Below are 22,426 nucleotides of genomic sequence, written 5' to 3'. Positions count from 1 at the left end.
CATTCCGTGTCCCCTTTTCACCTGCCCATTGCCTTCCTATAGCACTCCCCCCTCTGTTCCTTTCTTCTATGATCCACTGTCCTCTCCTATCAAATTTCTCCTTCAGTCCTTTACCTCTTGCACATATCTCATCTCAGCTTCTATCTTTTTCCCCACCTATCCACCTGCCATCTTGTCTTCCTTCCTTCCCTTCCCCCACTCTTCTTATTCTGGCATCTTCCCCCTTCCTTTCCAGTCCTGATGAACGGTTTCCACCCGAAATGTTGACTGGCTTGCTAACTTCCCCTGAAACAGTCTTTTTTATGCCATGCTCTGCAGGTTTCGAGCCCCTGCACTAGAATTTTGTGCATTGCTCTGGATTTCCAGCATCTCCGTAACTAATTATTGTATTACATTAGTGTTTTTGGGTCCCGGCACATGATTGGGTGTTTCTCACACTTCACCGTTGTTCTGTTACAGCTGGTGCCTCTCTGGAGGAAGCTTCTCTGTGATTATTTGCACTTGTTGGTGAATTCCAGGAGTGACCTGGCATTGGCGTGTGTTTTCAATGTCCCTGAGCGGGCACTTGGTTGTGACGCTTTCACTCACCTCAAGCACACAGCATGCAGAAAGCAGATGTCCTTATACCAGGTAAGGCAGCTCTGAACTTGTCCATTCATTGCTCCCCAGTAAACTTCCTCCTGGCACGTATCCCTGTAAATAACAAATGCCCGCTCGCCATCTCCATTCAGGGGCTCAAACAGTCCTTCCAGATGAGGCAACACTTCACCTGTGAATCTGCAGGGGTTGTCTATTGTATCCAGTGCTCCCAATGCAGCCTCCACTACATTGAGACCCTGCATAAATTAGGAGACTGCTTTAAGCTCCGTTGCTGAAAGTGGAATTTCCTGGTGGCCAGCCATTTTAATTCCTATTCCAACTTGTCAGTCCATGGCCTCCTCTTCTGCCACAATAAGGCCACTCCCAGGGTGGAGGAGCAGCAGCTCATTTCATCAGGGTAGCCTCCAACCTGATTACATGAGCATCAATTTCTCCTTCTGGTAATCTTGTTCCTTCCCCCTCCCCTCTATTCCCCACTCTGACCTCTATCTCTCCTTATCCGCCTATCACCTTCCCCTGGTGCTCCACCACCTTCCCTTTCTCCCAGAGTCCACTCTCCTCTCCTATCAGATTCCTTTGTCTCCATCCCACCTGGCTTCAGCTAGTGTGTGTTTCCTTCGTCAGTCCAAAGTCTTGCTGGTCAGTAGGTTAATTGGTTATTGTAACTTGTCCTATAGTTGGGCCAGGGTTAAGTAGTGAGTTGCTGGGTGGTGTGGCTCATTGAGTCGGAAGGGCCTGTTCTGTGCAGTATCTTTTTTTAAATAAACTGAATTATTACCAGTGGACACAGCAGAGTGGGGCATCCTTTTAGAACAGAAGAATCTTTTTAGCCAAAGAGTGGTGAACCTCAGGAATTTTGCCAAGGGCAGCTGTGGAGGCCAAATCTTTATGTATATTTAAGCCAGAGGTTGATTGGTCAGGGCATGAAGGGATATGGGGAGAAGGCAGGAGATTGGGGCTGAGGAAGATTGGATCAGCCATGATGAAATGGCGGGTAGACTTGATGGGCCAAATGGCCAAATTCTATTCCTATTATTGGAGGTAATTACTGAGAAGATTTGCCAGGATGCTCTCTGGATTAGAGAACTTGTCTTGAGGATAGGTTGAGTGAGGGCTTTTCTCTTTGGAGTGAAGGAGGATGAGATGTTCCACACTCCCCACCCTCTGAGTGAAGGTGAGCCACCAGCAGAAATGGAGAATGTGGGTTCAATGGCAACATTTAAGAAGTCTGGCCCATCTAGTCTGTAGGAGGGGTATGTAGTGTTGTGATCCAGGTGCAGGTCAACGAAACTAGGCTGAGTAACAGCATGGACTAGATGGACCAAATGGCCTGTTTCTGTGCTGTAGCACTCTGTGATAGAGCTAGACTGGACAGCTAATGACTTTTCTTCCAGAGCAGAAGCGGGTAATACAGGAGGGTAAGTTTTAAGGTGACTGGAGGAAAGTATGGGGGAGGGGGTAGTTGTCAGATATACTTTTTTTATATATAGAGTGTTGTGTGAATGGAATATGCTGCTGGGATGGTGGTAGAGGCAGATACATCTGGGACACTTGGGCACCTGAATGAAGAATAAACAGGAGGCTATATAGGAAGGAAAGTTTTGGATTGATCTTGGAGTATGTTAAAAGGCCAGCACAACATTGTGGGCTGAATGGCATGTATAGTGCTATCCTAAGCTCTATTAAAGGCTGAGTTTTAACAGCAAGTGTCAGGTAGAGGAATTCTTGAGGGTTCCAAGAGGTCTGGGTGTGTGAATGGTAACAGTGTGTGTGTGTTGATGTTCCTTCACTCAGTCTCAGCCATCAAGATAGCAAATTGTAAGGCTGCTGTTCACCAACTAGATGGGCCAAACTTCTCTTAAATGTTGCCAGCGAGCCCACTCAATGTTCAACAATATCCCCTCAACTCATCTCCTGGCTCTCTGTTCCTCTGCAAATAGAGAACTGCCTTCCTCTTCGGCTGATCTGTCAACACAGATCATATCAAGTTCAAATTTAATTGTTGTTCAACCATACATGTGTATACAGCCAAATGAAACACCGTTCCTCCGGGAGCAAGGTGCAAAACACAGTACAGGGAGCACCAACATAGTTATGATAGTACAAGCTAGTGTCACATTTCTTCTCCCATTCTCAGACAGCAGCATCCTTTATTAGAAGCCTGGAGCTTGGAGGGAAGAGCTACGCTCCTTCAGTAGATGATCCATTGATGCAGTACGTCAAGGGACTGATGGATTTGGTGCACTTCGTGGACAAGCTGCAAGAGATAATGGGAGAGACTTCTGACCCCAGGTACTGGCAATCTCTTGAGCTCATGAATAAAAACAGGTGGGAAGAATTTTTGCAATAAAGAACATAATTGGGTCGTTGTATTTGTATGTGAAAATCAAACTACTGATGTTGGAAATCTTGAGATTTAAAAAAAAAAACAACTAGAAACTCAGCAGATCAGGCAGGTAGGCTGAGGAAGGAGCACAGAGCTTCTGTAGAATCAGGTTTATTATTACTGACTGCCATGAAATTCATGGGGTGGTGGGGTCGAGATGAATCTCTACCAGAGGAGGTGTAAGGTGCTCCTTCCCTCCACTAACCTGCAGGTCACCTTTGGGCAAGGTGTAGCACCTGCTTAGACCCATGGGAGCTAGTGGCGGATGGTCGTATGAGCCGCTGGTGTAGATCACAAGTCCTGGTTATGCAACCACTGACACCAGGCAAACAATCTCTGAAGAGTATTGATAATGGCTGGGGCCACCCATCTTCTAAGGGCACTGCCCAGAAGAAGGCGATGGCAAACCCCTTCTGTAGGAAAAACTTGCCAAGAATCATGGTTAAGGACCATGATCGCCCATGTCATACAACACAGCACATAATGATAATGTCATCATGATTTGTTTTTTGTGGCAGTAGTACAGTGCAATACACAAGTTACAATAAGAAATCGTATTTTATATTGTCTTGTACTTATAAGTTAGAAGTACAGAAAAGTGTTCATGGGTTCATTGTCTGTTCAGAAATCTGATGGCAGAAGGGAAGATGCTGTTCCCAAAATGTTGAGTGTATGTTTTCAGGATCCTGTACCTCCTCCCTGCTAACATGAAGCTGAGGTTCTGAATAGTAAATTCAATGTTTCCACTCACCCCACCACTGACACACAGCAACAACATTGTGTAGTACCCACATGATGCATTACAGCATCTCACTGAGACTCCTCGAGCACCTTCCAAACCCACCACCCCCACCAGCTGGAAGAATGGGAGCAACAAAAGTACAGGGAATTCCTTCAACCCACAGTATTCCGACCTGGAAATGTATTGCTTGATTCAGAGTGTCTGGTTTGAACCACCTGGTCAACTTAACGTGGTAGCAGCATGTGGTGTAGCATTCAGTGTTGCACTATTACAGTGCCAAGCCTGCCTGTGGTGCGGTGGCATTTGTACCTGACCTTGGGACGAGTGGTCCCAGGTTCGAATCTGGCCAGCTTCTTGTACACGTTCCATCCATGATGGATTGAGTGTCAAGCTAACAACTCGGCCTCGTTTAGATTCTTTTTTTTAAAAAACAAAAATAAATACTAAAGAAACATTAAGGTTGCCTCCCGATGCCGCATGAGGTGTGGAAAGGAGCAAATTAAATGCCAGCTGCAAGTGCAGTGTTCAATCCCTGCTGCTGTCTGTGAGGAGTTTGCATGTCCTCCCTGTGACCACGTGGGTTTCCTCCGGGTTCTCGGGATTCTCCCCACGGCCCAGGGATGTGTGGGTTAGTGTCGGTGACACTTGCAGGCAGCCCCAGCACAAACATCACTGATTTGATGCAAATGACACGCTACTGTGGTTTGGCGTGCATGAGGCACTTCATTCATATTCAAAAAGAACTTGCTGTATGAATACAACATACAATCTGTTACAATTCAATTGTAATGAAGAATTAATTTTTTTCCCTGCTCTTGATGATTACTGCCCTCTGGGTAGGGGCTGCAGTTGAGTGCATTACACCAATTCATTCTGCATCTCAACTCCCCCACTCCACGCCAGGAGAAACTGACAATATCTTGCATAGAGAATCTGTACAAAAAAACCCTGTTTTCATACTAGCCGTCATTTACTAAGTGGCCATGCCAAGAGGCCTTGCCTGACGTATGAGGATGTCTGACCTGCTGTTCCTCTAGTGTGCATGTAACTTGTGCTTTTGTTGTCAGCCTTGCCCACTTAGCCCTGGTATTGGGCTGTGAGCATTTACTGAAATATTATTGAACTTTTTATCAAAAGCAGCATTTAAACACATCGTTATTTAATTCACCTTCCCTGATCATGCTGTGGGTGTAACCCATGCAGCCCGGACTGCAGTAGTTCATGAAGTTGTCTCACCAGCACAGTTATTTGGGGATCATTCAGCCAGCAAAGTCCACATGCACTGAATATATTAATACAAAAGGCTTTGCAGCTTGATTAAAAGCCAAGGAATCGTATACATTTTCTGGATGGCAGCAGTTCAAGAAGGCAGATTGCCATGTTTCAAGGAATGGGTCAGCCCAGGCACAAATTAAACTACAACAATTTGACACTTCATTCAGCACAATCTATTATTTAAACATGGATTATCAAACCGTACAGGAGCAGACCCTTCAGCTCACTGCTGTGCTGAACCAGCTAAAAGTAAATCAAGCCCCCCCAAAAAACAAATCCTTCCTCCCTAGACAATGTCCATATCCCTCCATCTTTCCTCATCCATGTGCCTATCTAAACATTTCTTAAAAGCCTGTAATATATTTGCTTCTACCATCAAACCAGGCAGCACATTCCAGGCATCCACCACTGAGCATCTTTTTTTTTAAAGAAAAAGCTTGCCCCTCACATCCCCTGTGAAACCACCCCCTCTTGCCTTCAATGTAAGCTCTCCAGCTTTAGACATTTCTACCCGCGGGAAAACGATACTGTCTGTCTACTCTATCAATGGCTCACCTAATCTTGTAAACCATTATCAGATCTCTCCCCGCCCCCCCAGCCTCTGCTACTCCAAAAAGAAACATTTATCCAACCTCTCAGAAGCACATGCCCTCTGAACCAGGAAGCACTCTGGTAAACATCTTGTCCAAAGCCTCAACGTCCTTCCTATAACGGGGTGACTAGAAATGTATGCAATACTCCAAATGTCGCCCAACTAAAGTTTTATAAAGTCGCAACTTCATAACTTTTGAACTCAAATCTACTTGCTTACCAATTGATAAGCAGCACTTTTCTCCTCACCAACGAACTATCTCTAACATTGTATAGATCGTTGGAAGACCATCTTTCAAAACTTCTGTTGGTTAATAGTAATGAGTTGCAATTGCGATGTTATTACAGCTCCAGGCATCAGAGTTCAATTCCGGCATCCTCTGGGAAGTTTGCACGTTCTTCCCTTGTGCGCGCGAGCTTGTTCTGGGTGCTCCCATTTCCTCCCACACTCCAAGGACTTGCTACTTAGTGGGTTAATTGGTCATTGTAAATTGTCTTGTAGTTAGACTGGAAGGACCCGTTGTGCTCTGTATCTCTAAATGAAATTGGGATTGATAAGTGTAAACAGACGAGATTCTGCCAATGGTGGAAATCTAGAGAAACACACACACAATGCTGGAGGTCAACAGGCCAGGCAGCATCTATGGAAATGAATAAACAGTTGACATTATGGGCCAGGATACAGGGTTAAAAGACATTGCTGTACTGTAAGCAGTTTCGGGCCCCTTATCTGGTAAAGGATGTGCTGGTATTGGAGAGAGTCCAGCAGAGTTTCACAAGAATGATCATGGGACTGAAAGGGTTAATGTGAGGAATGCTTTGTCCTGTACTTGCTGGAGTTTAGAAGACTGAGGGGGAAATCTCTGAAATATATTGAAAGGCCTAGGTAGAGTGGGCATGGAGAAGATGGTTCTGATAGTTGGGGAAGTCACAGGCCAAAAGAATGGGAGCAGAATTAGGCCAATGCCTTATGATGGGTTCTCATCATCTTTTTAATGCCATGGACCCCAGATTGGAAACCCCTGTCTAATCTTAAACCAGCTGTGATCAAATAGTGGAATAGATTTGATGGGCAGAGTGGCCTACTTGTATCTTGTGATTAAAGCCCACACCTCTTTGAAAACATTAAAAAAATGTATATGTAGCAAACTCTGATCTTTAATTGATAGCTAAGGGTTAGAACATACTTTCTGGGCTGAATTCCCCTCTCCCGTGCTGGGGTTTCTTGCACAATCCAGGGTCCTGTATTTCCAAACAGATGGTGGCTGGCTTTATTCCTGAGGCTGCAGTGCAGTCCTGAACTTTGTGTTGAGCAGAGAAGTAGGAGGGAGAGGGACAAAGAGATCTTGTTGGAATTGAGTATGCTGACAGCCAAAGAGAAAAGTGCTGAGCTTGCATGGACTGTATCGTCCATAGCTCCTGGAACGAGGGTCGAGCAGCTGTGGGTTTAACTCTGATCGCTTTCCATGTGTTTAATCACTTAACAGTGTCACGAAAAATACAGCCAACGTGGAAATAATTGGAAGGCATTAACTTGTGTCAGTGCTGTGAGGTGACTACATTAGGTGACTCTGCTTTGTTTTCTGTTCAAGATAAACTTGTGTGTTCATCTGAGGGATTGTTCTCAACAGTTTACAGTGTGAAACATCTGTATGAGGGGCTACACTGTTTGGAACTTGGTCACAGCTGTGCACACACCCTGGGCCCCCGCTTTCCTAGTGAGACTGACTGAGGTCAGAATGAATTAATTTAAAAGGCTGGAGCTGCCTGGATATTAAAAAAAAATATGTAATTTACAATAAAACTACAAAGACAATGAATACTTGAAACTTAATTGAAACCAGAAGCTGCTAGGAATTCTCAGGAGGTCAGGCAAAAGGACTTGATTCCCTGGAGCATAGGAGAAAGAGGGGGAGGTTTGATGGAGGTATTTACAAAACTGAGGGGTATAGATAGGGTAAATGCAAGCAGGCTTTTTCCACCGAGGTTGGGTGAGACTAGAACTTGAAGTCTTGAGTTCAGGTTGAAAGGTGAAAAGTTTAAGGGGAACCTAAAGGGGAACTTCTTCGCTCAGAGGGTGGTGAGCGTGTGGAACGAGCTGCCTGCAGAAGTGATGGATGTGGGTTCAATTTCAACATTTTAGAGAAATTTGGATAGGTACGTGGATGGGAGGGATATGGAAGGCTATGGTTCAGGGGCAGGTTGATAGGACTAGACAGATAAATAGTTTTGCATTGACTAGATGGGCCAAAGGGCCTGTTTTGTGCTGTAGTGCTCTGACTATCTCAGCAGAGAGAGAAATTGTTAGTATTCTGGGTTGATCTTTCAGCAGAGACATGTTACAGATATTACACAAGCGTAGATTGGGTGGGGGGAGATGAAGGAGAAGAGCTCAAAGAGGGTGTGCAACAAAATGGAAGTCTGGAGGGATTAAAGATGACAGTATTCGGGGTAGAAGGTGCAGATAAGGAACAGGCAAAGTCACAAATGGGTTGAGAGAATCTGCAGAATGGAATCATCTATTGCTCTTACTTTTCCCTTAAACAAAATTGCAAATTTAGACCAAAGGAGCAGAATTAGGACATTCAGCCCATCTAAATCTCACTTTCAGCTGTTATAGGGTCATACAAATGTTCAAAATAAATTTGTTATTAAAGCACATGTATGTCAGCATATACAGCCTTGAGGTTTGTCTCCTTGCAGGCAGCTATACGAGCAAAGAAACCCAAAAGAACCTATTTTAAAATAGACAGTCAAACACCCGCTGTACAGGGGGGAAAAGAATCACACTAAAAACACGAGTAAGTAAATAGCATTCAGAATTGTAGTATATGAAAGTGAGTCCAGCCACAGACACAAAATCAGACACCTCTGCAGTTGCTGCAGGAGCAGGCCACAGGCTCAGTTCAGCGCAGAGCCAAGTAAATTCTGTAGAGCAGCAAGCCGAGCCCGTACAGACACCCTGACTTTTTCAACCTAGCCTAGTGCTTAAATTGTCTAAACATTGGGTAGTTCCTCACTCACAATCCTGGGCCTTGCCACTTCAATATGCTCTTGGGCCTGGGCCACACTGCCTCGATTAGGCAAATCCCCACCTTTCCAATTCAGCCAATTCACAGAAGAACTAAGAAATATGATAGAATAAATTTAAAAAAAGCAACATGCAAACGGACCTTCAGCCCAGTTTGACCCTGCTGACCAAGATGCTGACCTAATCTCATCCTATTTTGCCCATATCTCTCTGAACCTTTCCTATCTGTGTACAAATATCTGAGCGTAGAAGAATGAGGGGAGATTTGATAGAGGTATGTAAAATTAAGATGGGTATAGATAGAGTGAATGCAAGCAGGCTTTTTCCACTGAGGCTAGGGGAGAAAAAAACCAGAGGACATGGGTTAAGGGTGAAGGGGGAAAAGTTTAAAGGGAATATTGGGGGGGCATCTTCACACAGAGAGTGGTGGGAGTGTGGAATGAGCTGCCAGATGAAGTTGTAAATGTGGGCTCACTTTTAACATTTAAGAAAAACTTGGACAGGTACATGGATGAGAGGTGTATGGAGGGATATGGTCCAGGTGCAGGTCAGTGGGACTAGGCAGAAAAATTGTTCTGTGCTGTAATGTTCTATGGTTGAGTGCTTGTTAAATGCAATTGTATCTGCCTCAACTACTTCTGCTGGCAGCTTGTTTGATAAACTGATCACCCTCTGATAAAAGTACCCTTCAGGTCTTTCCTAAATCTTTCCCCTCTCACTTTAAGCCTGTAGCCTGTGCCCTCTAGTTTTTGGTTCCTTTTCCCAGGGGGTGGGGGAGAAGGTCAGTCTGGATTCACACTTCAGAGGGGGTGACGAATCAGCACAGAGGAGGGAGATTGAAAATGCGGCTGAGTGGTGCCACAACAAAATGCCTCACTTAATGTCAACAAGATGAAGGAGCTGATTATTGACTTCAGGAGGTCCATGAGCCAGTCCTCATCAGGGGACCTGAGGTGGAGAGATGAGCAACTTTAAAGTCCTCATGGTCCCCATTTCAGCAGGTCTATCCTGGGTACAGCACTTAAGTACAATTACAAAGAAAGCCCAGCAGTGTCTCTACTTCCTTAGGAGTTGCAAAGATTCAGCATGACATCTAAAACTTTGACAAACTTCCAGATGTGTGGAGAGTATATTGATTGGCTGCATCATAGCCAGGTATGGAAAGGCCAATACCCTTAAATGGAAAATCCTATAAAAAGTAATGGATTTGGCCCTGTCCATCACAGGTAAAGCCCTCCCTGCCATTGAGCATGTCTACATGAAACCCTGTTGCAGGAAAACAGCATCCATCATCAGGAACCCCCACCACACAGGCCATGCTCTCTTCTCACTGCTGCCATCAGGAAGGAGGTACAGGAGCCTCAGGACCCACACCATCAGGTTCAGTAACAACCATCAGGTTCTTGAACCAGTGAGGATAGCTTTACTTCACTCCACTGAACTATTCCCACAACCTATGGACTCACTTTCAAGGACAATTCATCTCATCTTCTCAATATTTATTGCTTATTTATTTTTTTCCCTTTTGTGTTTGCAGTTTGTTGTCTCTTGCACACTGGTTGTCTGCCCTGTTGACTGTGGGTGGGTCTTTCATTAATTCCATTGTGTTTCTTTGATTTGTTGAGTATGCCACAAGAAAACGTATCTCAGGCTTGTATATGGTACTTCGGTAATAAATTTACTTTGGACTTTGAAACTTTGATTTTATATGTCTTTAAAGATCAGCTTTCTCTGTCACATATGCATTCAAACATGCAGGGAAACGTATAGTTAGTCTCAAAGCAAATCAGCGAGGAACATGCTGGGGGAACCTGCAACGTCACCACACTTCTACCAACATAGCATTCCCACAATTCACTAACCATAACCCCAAATGTACATCTTTGGACCGTGGGAGGAAACCCACATAGTCATGGAGAGAACTTATAAACTCCTTACAGACAGCGATAGAAATAGAACTCTGGTCGGTGATCACTGGCACTGGGAAGTTATTGTGCTGACTACTACACCAGTGTCACCCAAGTCATTTCTCTCTCCTACGTTCCCAGGAATAAGTCCTGTCAGGCCCAACCTGTTCCTGTAACTCAGCCTGGAGACCTGGCAATATTCTCATAAATATTCCCTGCATTCTTACCAGCTCAAATGATCTTGCCCCTAGCAGGGTGAACCAAGCAATACCCAGTACTCCAGGTGTGGTCTCACCAGTCTTGTTGATTGGTTTTCTGTCCTTTCCCACAATATCAGACAGATGTGAGCTGCCTGAGGAAGCCTGTGCCAGAAAGTTTTTAAAGTGGAAAGCCATTGCACTCTCTCGTCCTCAGAAATCCTGGTCCGGGGTACAAGTTGTTGTCACAACTGAGATCATGAGTCGCAGTGGATGACCATGACTTCTTCTGTGCCTTGTCTTGCCCTTTGGTCTCTGTGGAACATTGCACCTTCCTGCCCATTGGATCTCTATGCTGATCTCATCCGCCCAGTCCACAAGAGCAGGCTGGGTCAGGCGTGTCCCAATCTCACCTGGTATGAGTCAGGTGACAGCCACTAGGAGTCACCAGTGAGATTGCCCGAAATGACAAGCCCCTTCACAAGGGGTGCTACTCCTCCCTGGACAGCCCTCATGTGCAATGTCCCAAGTCTTGTCCCCAGTACCCTGAATGAAGAAGGCCAGTGTATTAAGAGTGAGGCCTTTTGGCCCATCAGGTCTCCACCATTTTTTCATGGCTGATTTATTATCCCAAAACCTTTGACATTCCTACCAATCAAGAGCCTATCAACTTCTGCATTAAATATACCCAATGACTTGACCTCCACAGCCGTTTGTGGCAATAAATTCACCACAGATTCACCACCTCCTGGCTAAAGAAATTTCTGCTCATCTCTGTTCTAAAGGGACCACCTTCTACTCAGTGTCCCCCTCTAGTCCTAGACTTCCCACTATAGGAAACCTCCTCTCCCCATCCACTGTATCTGTGTCCTCTGGTCCTAGACTCCCCCACTATAGGAAACCTCCTCTCCCCATCCACTGTATCTGTGTCCTCTGGTCCTAGACTCCCCCTATAGGAAACCTCCTCTCCACATCCACTGTATCTGTGTCCTCTGGTCCTAGACTCCCCCTATAGGAAACCTCCTCTCCACATCCACTGTATCTGTGTCCTCTGGTCATGACTCCCACTGTAGGAAACCTCCTTTCCACATCCACTGTATCTGTGTCCTCTGGTCATGACTCCCACTGTAGGAAACATCCTTTCCACATTCACTGTATCTGTGTCCTCTGGTCATGACTCCCACTGTAGGAAACATCCTTTCCACATTCACTGCATCTAGGCCTTTCAATATTCTGTGTGTTTCAATCAGATCATCCCCCCCATTCTTCTAAACGCCAGCGAATACAGGCCCAGAGCCATGATGAAAGGTGTTGGCCATTAATGCTGGTTTGGCAGGCTGTCTATTTTGCTATGAAAGTTTACTCTGTCAACTGGCAAGAACAGTTTATCCGTCAATGTTCCGACTAATTCCCAGTAAAGCTGATGGATTTCCACAGAAGTTATCAAAGGGCCTTCATTCGGTTTAGATTTTATAATCTGTCAATTATTCACAATTTTAAATTGTCCAAAATCATTCCCTTTTATCAGGTCAGTGTCCAGCTATATCAACTTTATTAAATATCCTTTCCAAACCCATACTCCAGAACACTACAGCACAGTGCAGGTTCTTCGGCCCATGATGTTGTGACAACCTTTTAACCTACTCTAGAATCAAGCTAACCTTTCCCTCCCACATAGTCCTCCATCTATCATCCATGTGCCAATCTGAGAATCTCTGAAATGTCCATAATGTATCTGCCTGTACCAACACCTCTGGCAGCATTTTTCACACACCTACCACTTTCTATCTATATATTCAATAAAAAAGCCTACTCCTATACTCTCAAAATGCCTTAAAGTTGTGTTGTATTAGTCATTTCCAACTGGGGGAAAAGTTCTGGCTGACCTTATCTTGTACATCTCTATCAAGTCCCCTCTCGTCGTCTTTCACTCCAAAGAGAAAAGCTATAGCTCACTTGACTTATTATTTTTTGCCAACAAGAAAATTAATCTCCAAGTTGTATAAGGTGGGATTTATGTACTTTGAACTATCCTTATAAATCATGCTGTCTAATCCAGGCAGTATCCTGGTATATCTCCTCTGTACCTTATCTAAAGTTTCCATGTCCTCCTTATAATGAGGTGACCAGAACTGAACACAATATTCCAAGTGTGGTCAAACCAGGGTTTTGTAGAGCAGCACCATAACCCCACGCTCTTGAACTCAATCCCCTGATTACTGTAGACCAACTTAACCAACCTTCTTAACCAACCTGTGTGGACCCCTAGAACCTTCTGTTTCTCCTTGACATTTTTGGGCTTCCCCTTTGTAAAACTGCTCTGCTTTAATGAAGCTCAAAGTTACTTTCTTTATTGAGTGTTAAATAGTAATCGTGCGTAGAGGAGTACCGCACAGGAAAGGGCCCTTCGGCCCACAATGTCTGTACTGGATATGATGCCAAATTAAACTGCGTGTGATCCATACCCTTTCATCCACTGCATATTCATGTGTTTGTCTAAAAGTCTCAAATGTCACTATTGTACCTGTTTCCATTGCTGCCCTCAAGTAGCCTGTCCACCAGTCTGAATGTAATTTTTAAAAAAACTTGCCTCACACGTCACCTTTTAAACTTTCTCCCCTCACCTTAATTGCATGACATTTGTACCCTGGGGGTAAAGATTCTATCCATCTCCTTATCTCTGCCTCTCATAAATTTACAAACTCCCCTTGGCCTTGCTGGATCTGGTGATTTTCATCCAGAGGTTCTTCAGGAATCAGACATGAAACCTGGTCGTAGTCTTATTTATTTATTTATTTATTTATTTATTGAGTTACAAAGCAGAATAGGCCCTTTGCGGCAATCCAACTGGTATATAGTTGGATTATGGGAGAAAACTGGAGTACCCATTGTCATGGGGAGAACGTACAAACTCCTTACAGGCAGAATTGAACCTGGGTCTCCTGTACTGTAAATCGTTGTGCCAACCACTACACTACCGTGCGATGGGAATTGAACCCGGGTCACTGGTACTGTAAAGTGTTGTCCTAAACACTACATCACCGTGCGATGGGAATTGAACCTGGGTCACTGGTACTGTAAAGTGTTGTGCTAACCACTACACTACTGTGAGATGGGAATTGAACCTGGGTCTCCTGTACTGTAAATCGTTGTGCCAACCACTACACTACCGTGCGATGGGAATTGAACCCGGGTCACTGGTACTGTAAAGTGTTGTCCTAAACACTACATCACCGTGCGATGGGAATTGAACCTGGGTCACTGGTACTGTAAAGTGTTGTGCTAACCACTACACTACTGTGAGATGGGAATTGAACCTGGGTCTCCTGTACTGTAAATCGTTGTGCCAACCTCTTCATTATCGTGCGATGGGAATTGAACCCGGGTCGCCTGTACTATAAATCGTTGTGCCAACCTCTTCATTATCGTGCGATGGGAATTGAACCCGGGTCGCCTGTACTATAAAGTGTTGTGCTAAACACTACATCACCGTGCCACCCCATTTACTGAGTGTTCCATGAAGAAAGAATGAATGTAAAAAAGGAAAAAGAAGTTGTGGTCACCTCATACTCTGAGTGGAGATAAAACATGTTCCATTGGTGAGATGGAATGATGGTGGAAATCAAGGTGGAATATTTAAGGGGAACCCGATGGGATGTTCTTCACTCAAGATAGATAGATAGATAGATAGATACTTTATTCATCCCCATGGGGAAATTCAACTTTTTTCCAATGTCCCATACACTTGTTGTAGCAAAACTAATTACATACAATACTTAACTCAGTAAAAAAAAATGTGATATGCATCTAAATCACTATCTCAAAAAGCATTAATAATAGCTTTAAAAAGTTCTTAAGTCCTGGCGGTAGAATTGTAAAGCCTAATGGCATTGGGGAGTATTGACCTCTTCATCCTGTCTGAGGAGCATTGCATCGATAGTAACCTGTCGCTGAAACTGCTTCTCTGTCTCAGGATGGTGCTATGTAGAGGATGTTCAGAGTTATCCATAATTGACCGTAGCCTACTCAGCGCCCTTCGCTCAGCTACCGATGTTAAACTCTCCAGTACTTTGCCCACGACAGAGCCCGCCTTCCTTACCAGCTTATTAAGACGTGAGGCGTCCCTCTTCTTAATGCTTCCTCCCCAACACACCACCACAAAGAAGAGGGCGCTCTCCACAACTGACCTATAGAACATCTTCAGCATCTCACTACAGACATTGAATGACGCCAACCTTCTTAGGAAGTACATTCGACTCTGTGCCTTCCTGCACAAGGGATTCCCAGCCTGTGGGCCACAGACCCTTTGGTTAATGGTAAGGGTCCATGCATTTAAAAAAAGATTGGGAACCACTGACTTGGAGGGTGGTGAGTGTGTGGAATGAATTTCCTCCACAAGTAGTGGATGTGGGTTTGATTTCAACATTGAAGAGGAACTTGAATCGGTATATGGATGGGAGGGGAATGGAGGGCTGTGGTCCCTGTGCAGGTTAATGGGACTAGTCAGAATAATAGTTTGGCAATGACTCAATGGGCCAAATGGCCTGTTTCTGTGCTGTAGATCTGGGGTTCCCAACCTACAGTCCATGGAGCCTTCAAGTAATGGTAAGGCTCCATGGCATAAAATGGTTGGGAATCCCTGATCTGAGATGTCACCAAGTGGTGAGGCACCTGCCGCAGGAAACCTGAGAAGTTTCTGAAAAAAATAGATTCAGCTGTACTACAATTACTGGAAAATTTAGTAAGCAGGTACACAAATATAGGTGATTACATAAAAATTATCACTAAGCATAGGAAAGTTAGGCTACAAGAACAATAGTAATTTTATATCCTAATCCAACTGCCTATAATGTTCCAGAGAAAATAATCCAAGTTTGTCTAGCCTCTTGTTATAGCTCATATTCTCAAATCCAGGCAACATCCTGGTAAACCTCTTCCACCCCACTCCAACAGCACTACATCCTTCCTGTAATGAGGGGAACAGAATTATGTACGATGTAACCTGTAACCTGACTCTTGTGCTCATTGCTCCAACCTACAAATGCAAACATGGCATGCACCTTCTTAACTACACTATCAAATGGTCCAATTTAATATCAGAAAATGTATACGGTATACAACCTGAAATTCTTACTCTTCACAGACATCCACAAAACAGGAAAAAACTCCAAAGAGTGAATGACAGAAACGTCAAAGCCCCTCCTCCTCCCCCACACAAGCAGCAACAAAAGCATCAACCCTCCCCCCACTTGCTCCTGCAAAAACACTGACTCCACCCCACCCCCACCAACCACGCAATGGCAGAGCCCCCAAAGAGACCATGATCTACGGTCAATCAAAAAACTATTGTCCATCCTAGCACTTAGACATCTCACAGGTTCTCTCTCACTGGTGTTGGAGAGACAGTATCACTCTTGAAACAAACAAGAGCAAGAGACCATTAGATGTTTGAACCCTCGGTGACATTGGTGAGGAATTGGGTTGTCCATGGGGCTGCACCCCGAAGGCACACATCTTCCAAGCCACCCCTAGAGATATCAAAATGCCAGGCTGCACGGTGAGTCCGAGAGCAAATGCTTGTGGAGAACCGTAGTTTGAGCTGTAGCTGTAGATCACGGACACCAACAGGGCCCCCGCCACCTTGAAAAGAAGAGACAGACATGAGAGAAGAGGAAGCTGTTTCACAGACGAACTGAAAGAAGTCACCTGGATCTGCAAAGACCTCTGGTGCCATTTCTTCTAACTCCTATTCAGTGAGCTATGGATTTAAGCTGAACTTTCCTCAATATCAGTATCTAGGGTCCTTATTAACTCGATACTCTCCCTTTAAACTGAACCTCCCAAAGTGCAACACCTCACACTTGCTTGGCTTAAACTCCACCTGCCATTTCACTACCTGATCGATATCCAGCTACATCCTTCGGTAGCCATCTACTCTGTACACAACTCCAGTAATCTGTGTGTCATCTACAAACTTACCAGCCCACCCATCTACACTTCCATCCAAATGATTGTTGTATATCACAAACAACAGAGATCTCAGCATTGATCCCTGTTGAACACCACTAGTCATGGACCTCTCGTCGGAATAACACCTTCCCACCACTACCGTTGAATTCTATCAATTCTATGGAGAAGCCATTTGGAAAGCCAAGTTACCAAGTCTCCATGGACCCCATGCATCTTAACCTTCCAAATCCCCATTGAATATATTTACATGGAGTGCTGTCACAATGAAACCGCATCCATCATCAAAGACCTCACCCAAATGGTTCGGGTGGCACAGAGTGTATTGGTGGGATAACACTTGACAGTCCCAGTGACAGTGATTGGCGTTCAATTCCCGCTACTGTCAGAGAGTAGCTTGTATGTTCTCTCTATAACCGCCTGGGTTTCCTCCCGGTCCTCAGGTCCCCTCCCACGTTCCAGAGACGTACAGGTTAGCGTAAGTGAATTGTGGGCACGCTATGTTGGTACTGGAAGTATGGTGACACTTGTATCTGCCCCCACACCCCCACCCCCCCCAGCCAATCCTCTAACGTATTTCACTGTATGTTTTGATCTACATGTGACAAAAAAAGCTAATCTTTTTTTCAGCTAACAATTCAGGGTATTCTCTCTTCCCATTACTTCCATCGGGCAGGGGTATAGGAGCCTTAGATTTCACACCACCAGGTTCTGGAACAGTTATTACTCTACAGGTGCATGAACAAATCTGGATTCATCTACACACCACTACTCTATAGACTCAATACCAGAGACTGACACTACGACCTACAGACGCTATCAGAGAATGATGCTACGACCTACAGTCTCACTGTCAGAGAATGATGCTATGATCTACAGTCTCACTATCAGAGACTGATGCTACGACCTACAGTCTCACTATCAGAGAATGATGCTATGATCTACAGTCTCACTATCAGAGACTGATGTTACGATCTACAGTCTCACTATCAGAGAATAATGCTACGATCTACAGTCTCACTATCAGAGAATGATGCTACGACCTACAGTCTCACTTTCAGAGACTGATGCTACGATCTACAGTCTCACTATCAGAGAATGATGCTATGATCTACAGTCTCACTATCAGAGACTGATGTTACGACCTACAGTCTCACTATCAGAGACTGATGTTATGATCTACAGTCTCACTATCAGAGAATGATGCTATGATCTACAGTCTCACTATCAGAGAATGATGCTACGACCTACAGTCTCACTTTCAGAGACTGATGTTACGACCTACAGTCTCACCATCAGAGACTGATGTTATGACCTACAGTCTCACTATCAGAGAATGATGCTATGATCTACAGTCTCACTATCAGAGACTGATGTTACGATCTACAGTCTCACTATCAGAGAATGATGCTATGATCTACAGTCTCACTATCAGAGACTGATGTTACGATCTACAGTCTCACTATCAGAGAATGATGCTACGACCTACAGTCTCACTATCAGAGACTGATGTTACGATCTACAGTCTCACTATCAGAGAACGATGTTACGATCTACAGTCTCACTATCAGAGAACGATGTTACGATCTACAGTCTTACTATCAGAGACTTATGCTACGATCTACAGTCTCACTATCAGAGAATGATGCTATGATCTACAGTCTCACTATCAGAGAGTGATGCTATGATCTACAGTCTCACTATCAGAGACTGATGTTACGATCTACAGTCTCACTATCAGAGAATGATGCTATGACCTACAGTCTCACTATCAGAGACTGATGTTACGATCTACAGTCTCACTATCAGAGAATAATGCTACGATCTACAGTCTCACTATCAGAGAATGATGCTACGACCTACAGTCTCACTTTCAGAGACTGATGCTACGATCTACAGTCTCACTATCAGAGAATGATGCTATGATCTACAGTCTCACTATCAGAGACTGATGTTACGACCTACAGTCTCACTATCAGAGACTGATGTTATGATCTACAGTCTCACTATCAGAGAATGATGCTATGATCTACAGTCTCACTATCAGAGAATGATGCTACGACCTACAGTCTCACTTTCAGAGACTGATGTTACGACCTACAGTCTCACCATCAGAGACTGATGTTATGACCTACAGTCTCACTATCAGAGAATGATGCTATGATCTACAGTCTCACTATCAGAGACTGATGTTACGATCTACAGTCTCACTATCAGAGAATGATGCTATGATCTACAGTCTCACTATCAGAGACTGATGTTACGATCTACAGTCTCACTATCAGAGAATGATGCTACGACCTACAGTCTCACTATCAGAGACTGATGTTACGATCTACAGTCTCACTATCAGAGAACGATGTTACGATCTACAGTCTTACTATCAGAGACTTATGCTACGATCTACAGTCTCACTATCAGAGAATGATGCTATGATCTACAGTCTCACTATCAGAGAGTGATGCTATGATCTACAGTCTCACTATCAGAGACTGATGTTACGATCTACAGTCTCACTATCAGAGAATGATGCTATGACCTACAGTCTCACTATCAGAGACTGATGTTACGATATACAGACTCTAACAGAGACCAATGCTGCGATCCACATAAACTATCGGAGACTGATACCATGACCAACAGACACTATCAGAGACTGATGTTACAACCTTTAGACACCATCAGAAACTCCTTAGACCTCATGACTTCAGGGTTATTTTTAGCCATTTTGTCCTTGTTTGCACATTGGTTGTTTGTCTTTGTCTGTTTATGTAGATTTCCTAAATTCTATTGTATTTAAATTTTTCCCCTGTAAGTGCCTGCAAGAAAATGAATTTTAGTGTAATATATTTGGTGAATTTGTGGAATTTGTTACCACAGGCAGCTGTGGAGGCCAGATCATTGAGTGTATTTGAGGCAGAGCTTGATAGGCTCTTGATTGGACACGGCATTGAAGGTTATGAAGAGAAGGCTGGGGAGTGGGCTTTAGGAGGGGAAAAAGGGATCAGCCATGATGGAATGATGGAGCAGACTCGATGGGCCAGATGGCCTAATTCTGCTCCTATGTCTTATGGTAACATATACACACAGTACTTTGATCGTAAATTTTCTTTGCACTTTGAATTCACCTACAGTGAGGGGCCTAGTCAAATGTCAATTCTGACTCAACAAAATTTTGGCCATTTACCTTGTAATAGGTTCTGATTTTTATTAACGCCCCAAATGTTTCAAAGACATTTTCCAGGCTACTGTTGTAATAGCAACAGCTATTACGGTAAGTTCACCGGATATGCAATCAGAGTTTTGGATCTTTGATGCAGGAACTGGTTCAAATCCCAATATGGTGACTGGAAAATATAAATTTAAGAGATTAAATGTATCTGGATTTTTTTGGCATAATGTTTTTACAATCTAGCAACCCAGGTTCAATTCCTGCTGCTGTCTGTAAGGAGCTTGCACGTTCTTCCTGTGAACATGTGGGTTTCCTCCAGGTGCTCCGGTTTCCTCCCATAGTCTAACGATGTTTGGGTTAGTGGATCAATTGGTTACTCTGGTGTTATTGGATGGTGTGGGCTCGTTGGACTGAACAGCCTGTTACCGGGTGGTTATCTCCAAATAAATAAAAATATCTCACAAATAACATTATTGGCAGCATCATCTCTCTTTATTCATTGTTGGACTATAGATGCAGCTTTAAATGCCAAGGTTTAGTGTCCATCCCTAACGATCAGAGTCCGGATAAGTTTTGGCCAATTTGTTCATTCAGATTTGTCCACCTGCATGACACTTTCTCTGAATCTGTAACAGTATGTTCTGCATTCCATTTTTCACCTCGAAGTACTTGTGCTTGGAGTGATCTGCCTGGACGGTATGCAGACAAAGCTTCTTCTTGTATTCTGAAACCTGCGACAATAATAATTCCGGTGACAATTCCCGGTCTACCCAATACCAACCACGTCAATGAAAAGGGTATTCAAGTTCGACTGCGGGTACAATACCGAGGGGTGCAATTGGAATCGGCTTATTGTTCTCAGATGAACAAATGAAAATTTTGTTCTGGATATTGTCCATACAGATCAATTCATCAAGGTGAACCAATAACAGAATGCAGAATAAAGTGTTACAGCTACAGAGAAAGTGTAGTGCACGTAAAAAGGTGCAAGGTCATCACAAGACCCTCCAAGCGGACCACAACCTTGTCATTAGATTTGGAAGCTTGTGTGCCTCAATGACCCAGAGAGCTATGTTGGCTGGAGTTGGGGCCTTGTGTTTTGACTCTTGGTAGCGTCACCCATGCCAAACAGATCAATGAGTAGTGGCCAGACTAAGAATGGTCCTCTCAGGGCTAATAACCCCAACTGGTAAAGCAAAATTGTTACAGAAACAGCAATGAAGAATCCTTCTATATCAGAGTACAGCAGTGTTCCTGAGACTCTACCTGGGACTTGCATGACTGACAGAAGTGAAAACTGAGATGAAGCTGCTGACATAATGAAGGAAGCCCTGAACACTGGCAAAACAAAGGCCAAAACTGGTTTATGGAATGTACAAAATGAGGACCCTGAACCACACCTGGGGTACAATAGAGAAGATGGCCAAGGACAGACAGAGATGGAGAACCTTCATCGCTACCCTAAATGCCAGTGGTGTAACGGGCAATACATAAGTCATAACAGGGTAGATTCTGAGGTCAAGAATCTGTCTTATTGTACTAGAGAACTATTCATCGGTCTTATAACAGTCCTTGAGCCTGATGCTTTCAGGCTTTTGTATCTTCTGCCCAATGGATTAGGATAAAAGAGAGAATGTCCAGGGTGGGTGGAGTCTTTGATTAAGCTGGTTACTTAACCAAGGCAGTGAGAACTGTAGACAGAGTCCATGGAGGGGAGGCTGCTTTCCGTGATGTTCTGAGCTGTGTCCATGACTCTCTGCAGTTTCTTGTAGTTACGTGCAGGGTATTTCCCATATTGAGCTGTGAAGCAACTAGGTAGGATGCTTTCAAAGTTCAACGTTAATTTATTATCACCGTGTGTGTGCATTGTGTCTATATATACAGGTTTATTGAGTATGCCCTCAAGGAAATGAGATTCATAGGTCAATAGGTTGTGGGAACATTTCACTGATGGGGCAAGTGAAGTTATCCCTTTTGGTTCATGAGCATGATGGCTGAGGGGTAATAACTGTTTCTGAACCTGTTGATGTGGGTCCTAAGGCTCCTGTACCACCTTCCTGATGACAGCAGAGAGAAGAGAGCATGGCCTGGGTGGTGCGGGTCCCCGATGATGGATGCTGCTTTCCTGCCACAACACTCCATGTAGATGTGCACAATGGTGGAGAGAGCTTTACCTGTGATGGACTGGGACATATCCACTACTTTTTTCAAGGGCATTGGTGTTTCCATACTTGGCTGTGATGCAGCCAGTTTATATACAATATACCATTAATATATGTTCTTTGGCACATTAAGTAAATTTTGGTGAGGGTCCACAGTGACATACCAAATTTCTCTACCCTCCTGATGTGTGACTATCTGTTTTCAGCTTTGCAGGGGGTCAGATACTATCCACAATCACAAGACGCCTGTTGAGGGGACAAAGCAGTGAGAGTTCACTCTATCTTGCCGGTGAGGAGGTGCGACAGGAACTAACAATGAGGATTACCAACGCCGTCAACAGACTGGACGACACTGCAGGGGGAAGAACGACAAACATCAGCCCTGCACAAGTGAGT

General features: G+C 44.2%; 1 protein-coding gene across 6 annotated transcripts in view; it reads left to right on the top strand.

Moving 5' to 3' along the window:
• Positions 1 to 22,426, top strand: part of parpbp (PARP1 binding protein) — a 68,995-nt gene that overhangs the window by 32,575 nt on the left and 13,994 nt on the right. For all 6 annotated transcript variants that reach the window (XM_073059744.1, XM_073059743.1, XM_073059746.1 and 3 more), the window contains 3 exons: positions 460 to 630; positions 2,738 to 2,892; positions 22,237 to 22,420. In XM_073059744.1, the coding sequence (XP_072915845.1) occupies positions 460 to 630; positions 2,738 to 2,892; positions 22,237 to 22,420 (510 nt within the window). The remainder of the gene's footprint in view (positions 1 to 459; positions 631 to 2,737; positions 2,893 to 22,236; positions 22,421 to 22,426) is intronic.

Source organism: Hemitrygon akajei, chromosome 10 (assembly GCF_048418815.1).
Source record: "Hemitrygon akajei chromosome 10, sHemAka1.3, whole genome shotgun sequence".
Classification (NCBI taxonomy): domain Eukaryota; kingdom Metazoa; phylum Chordata; class Chondrichthyes; order Myliobatiformes; family Dasyatidae; genus Hemitrygon; species Hemitrygon akajei.
The sequence above is the reverse complement of the archived record's forward strand: the minus strand, read 5'-3'. Positions and strand labels throughout refer to the sequence as shown.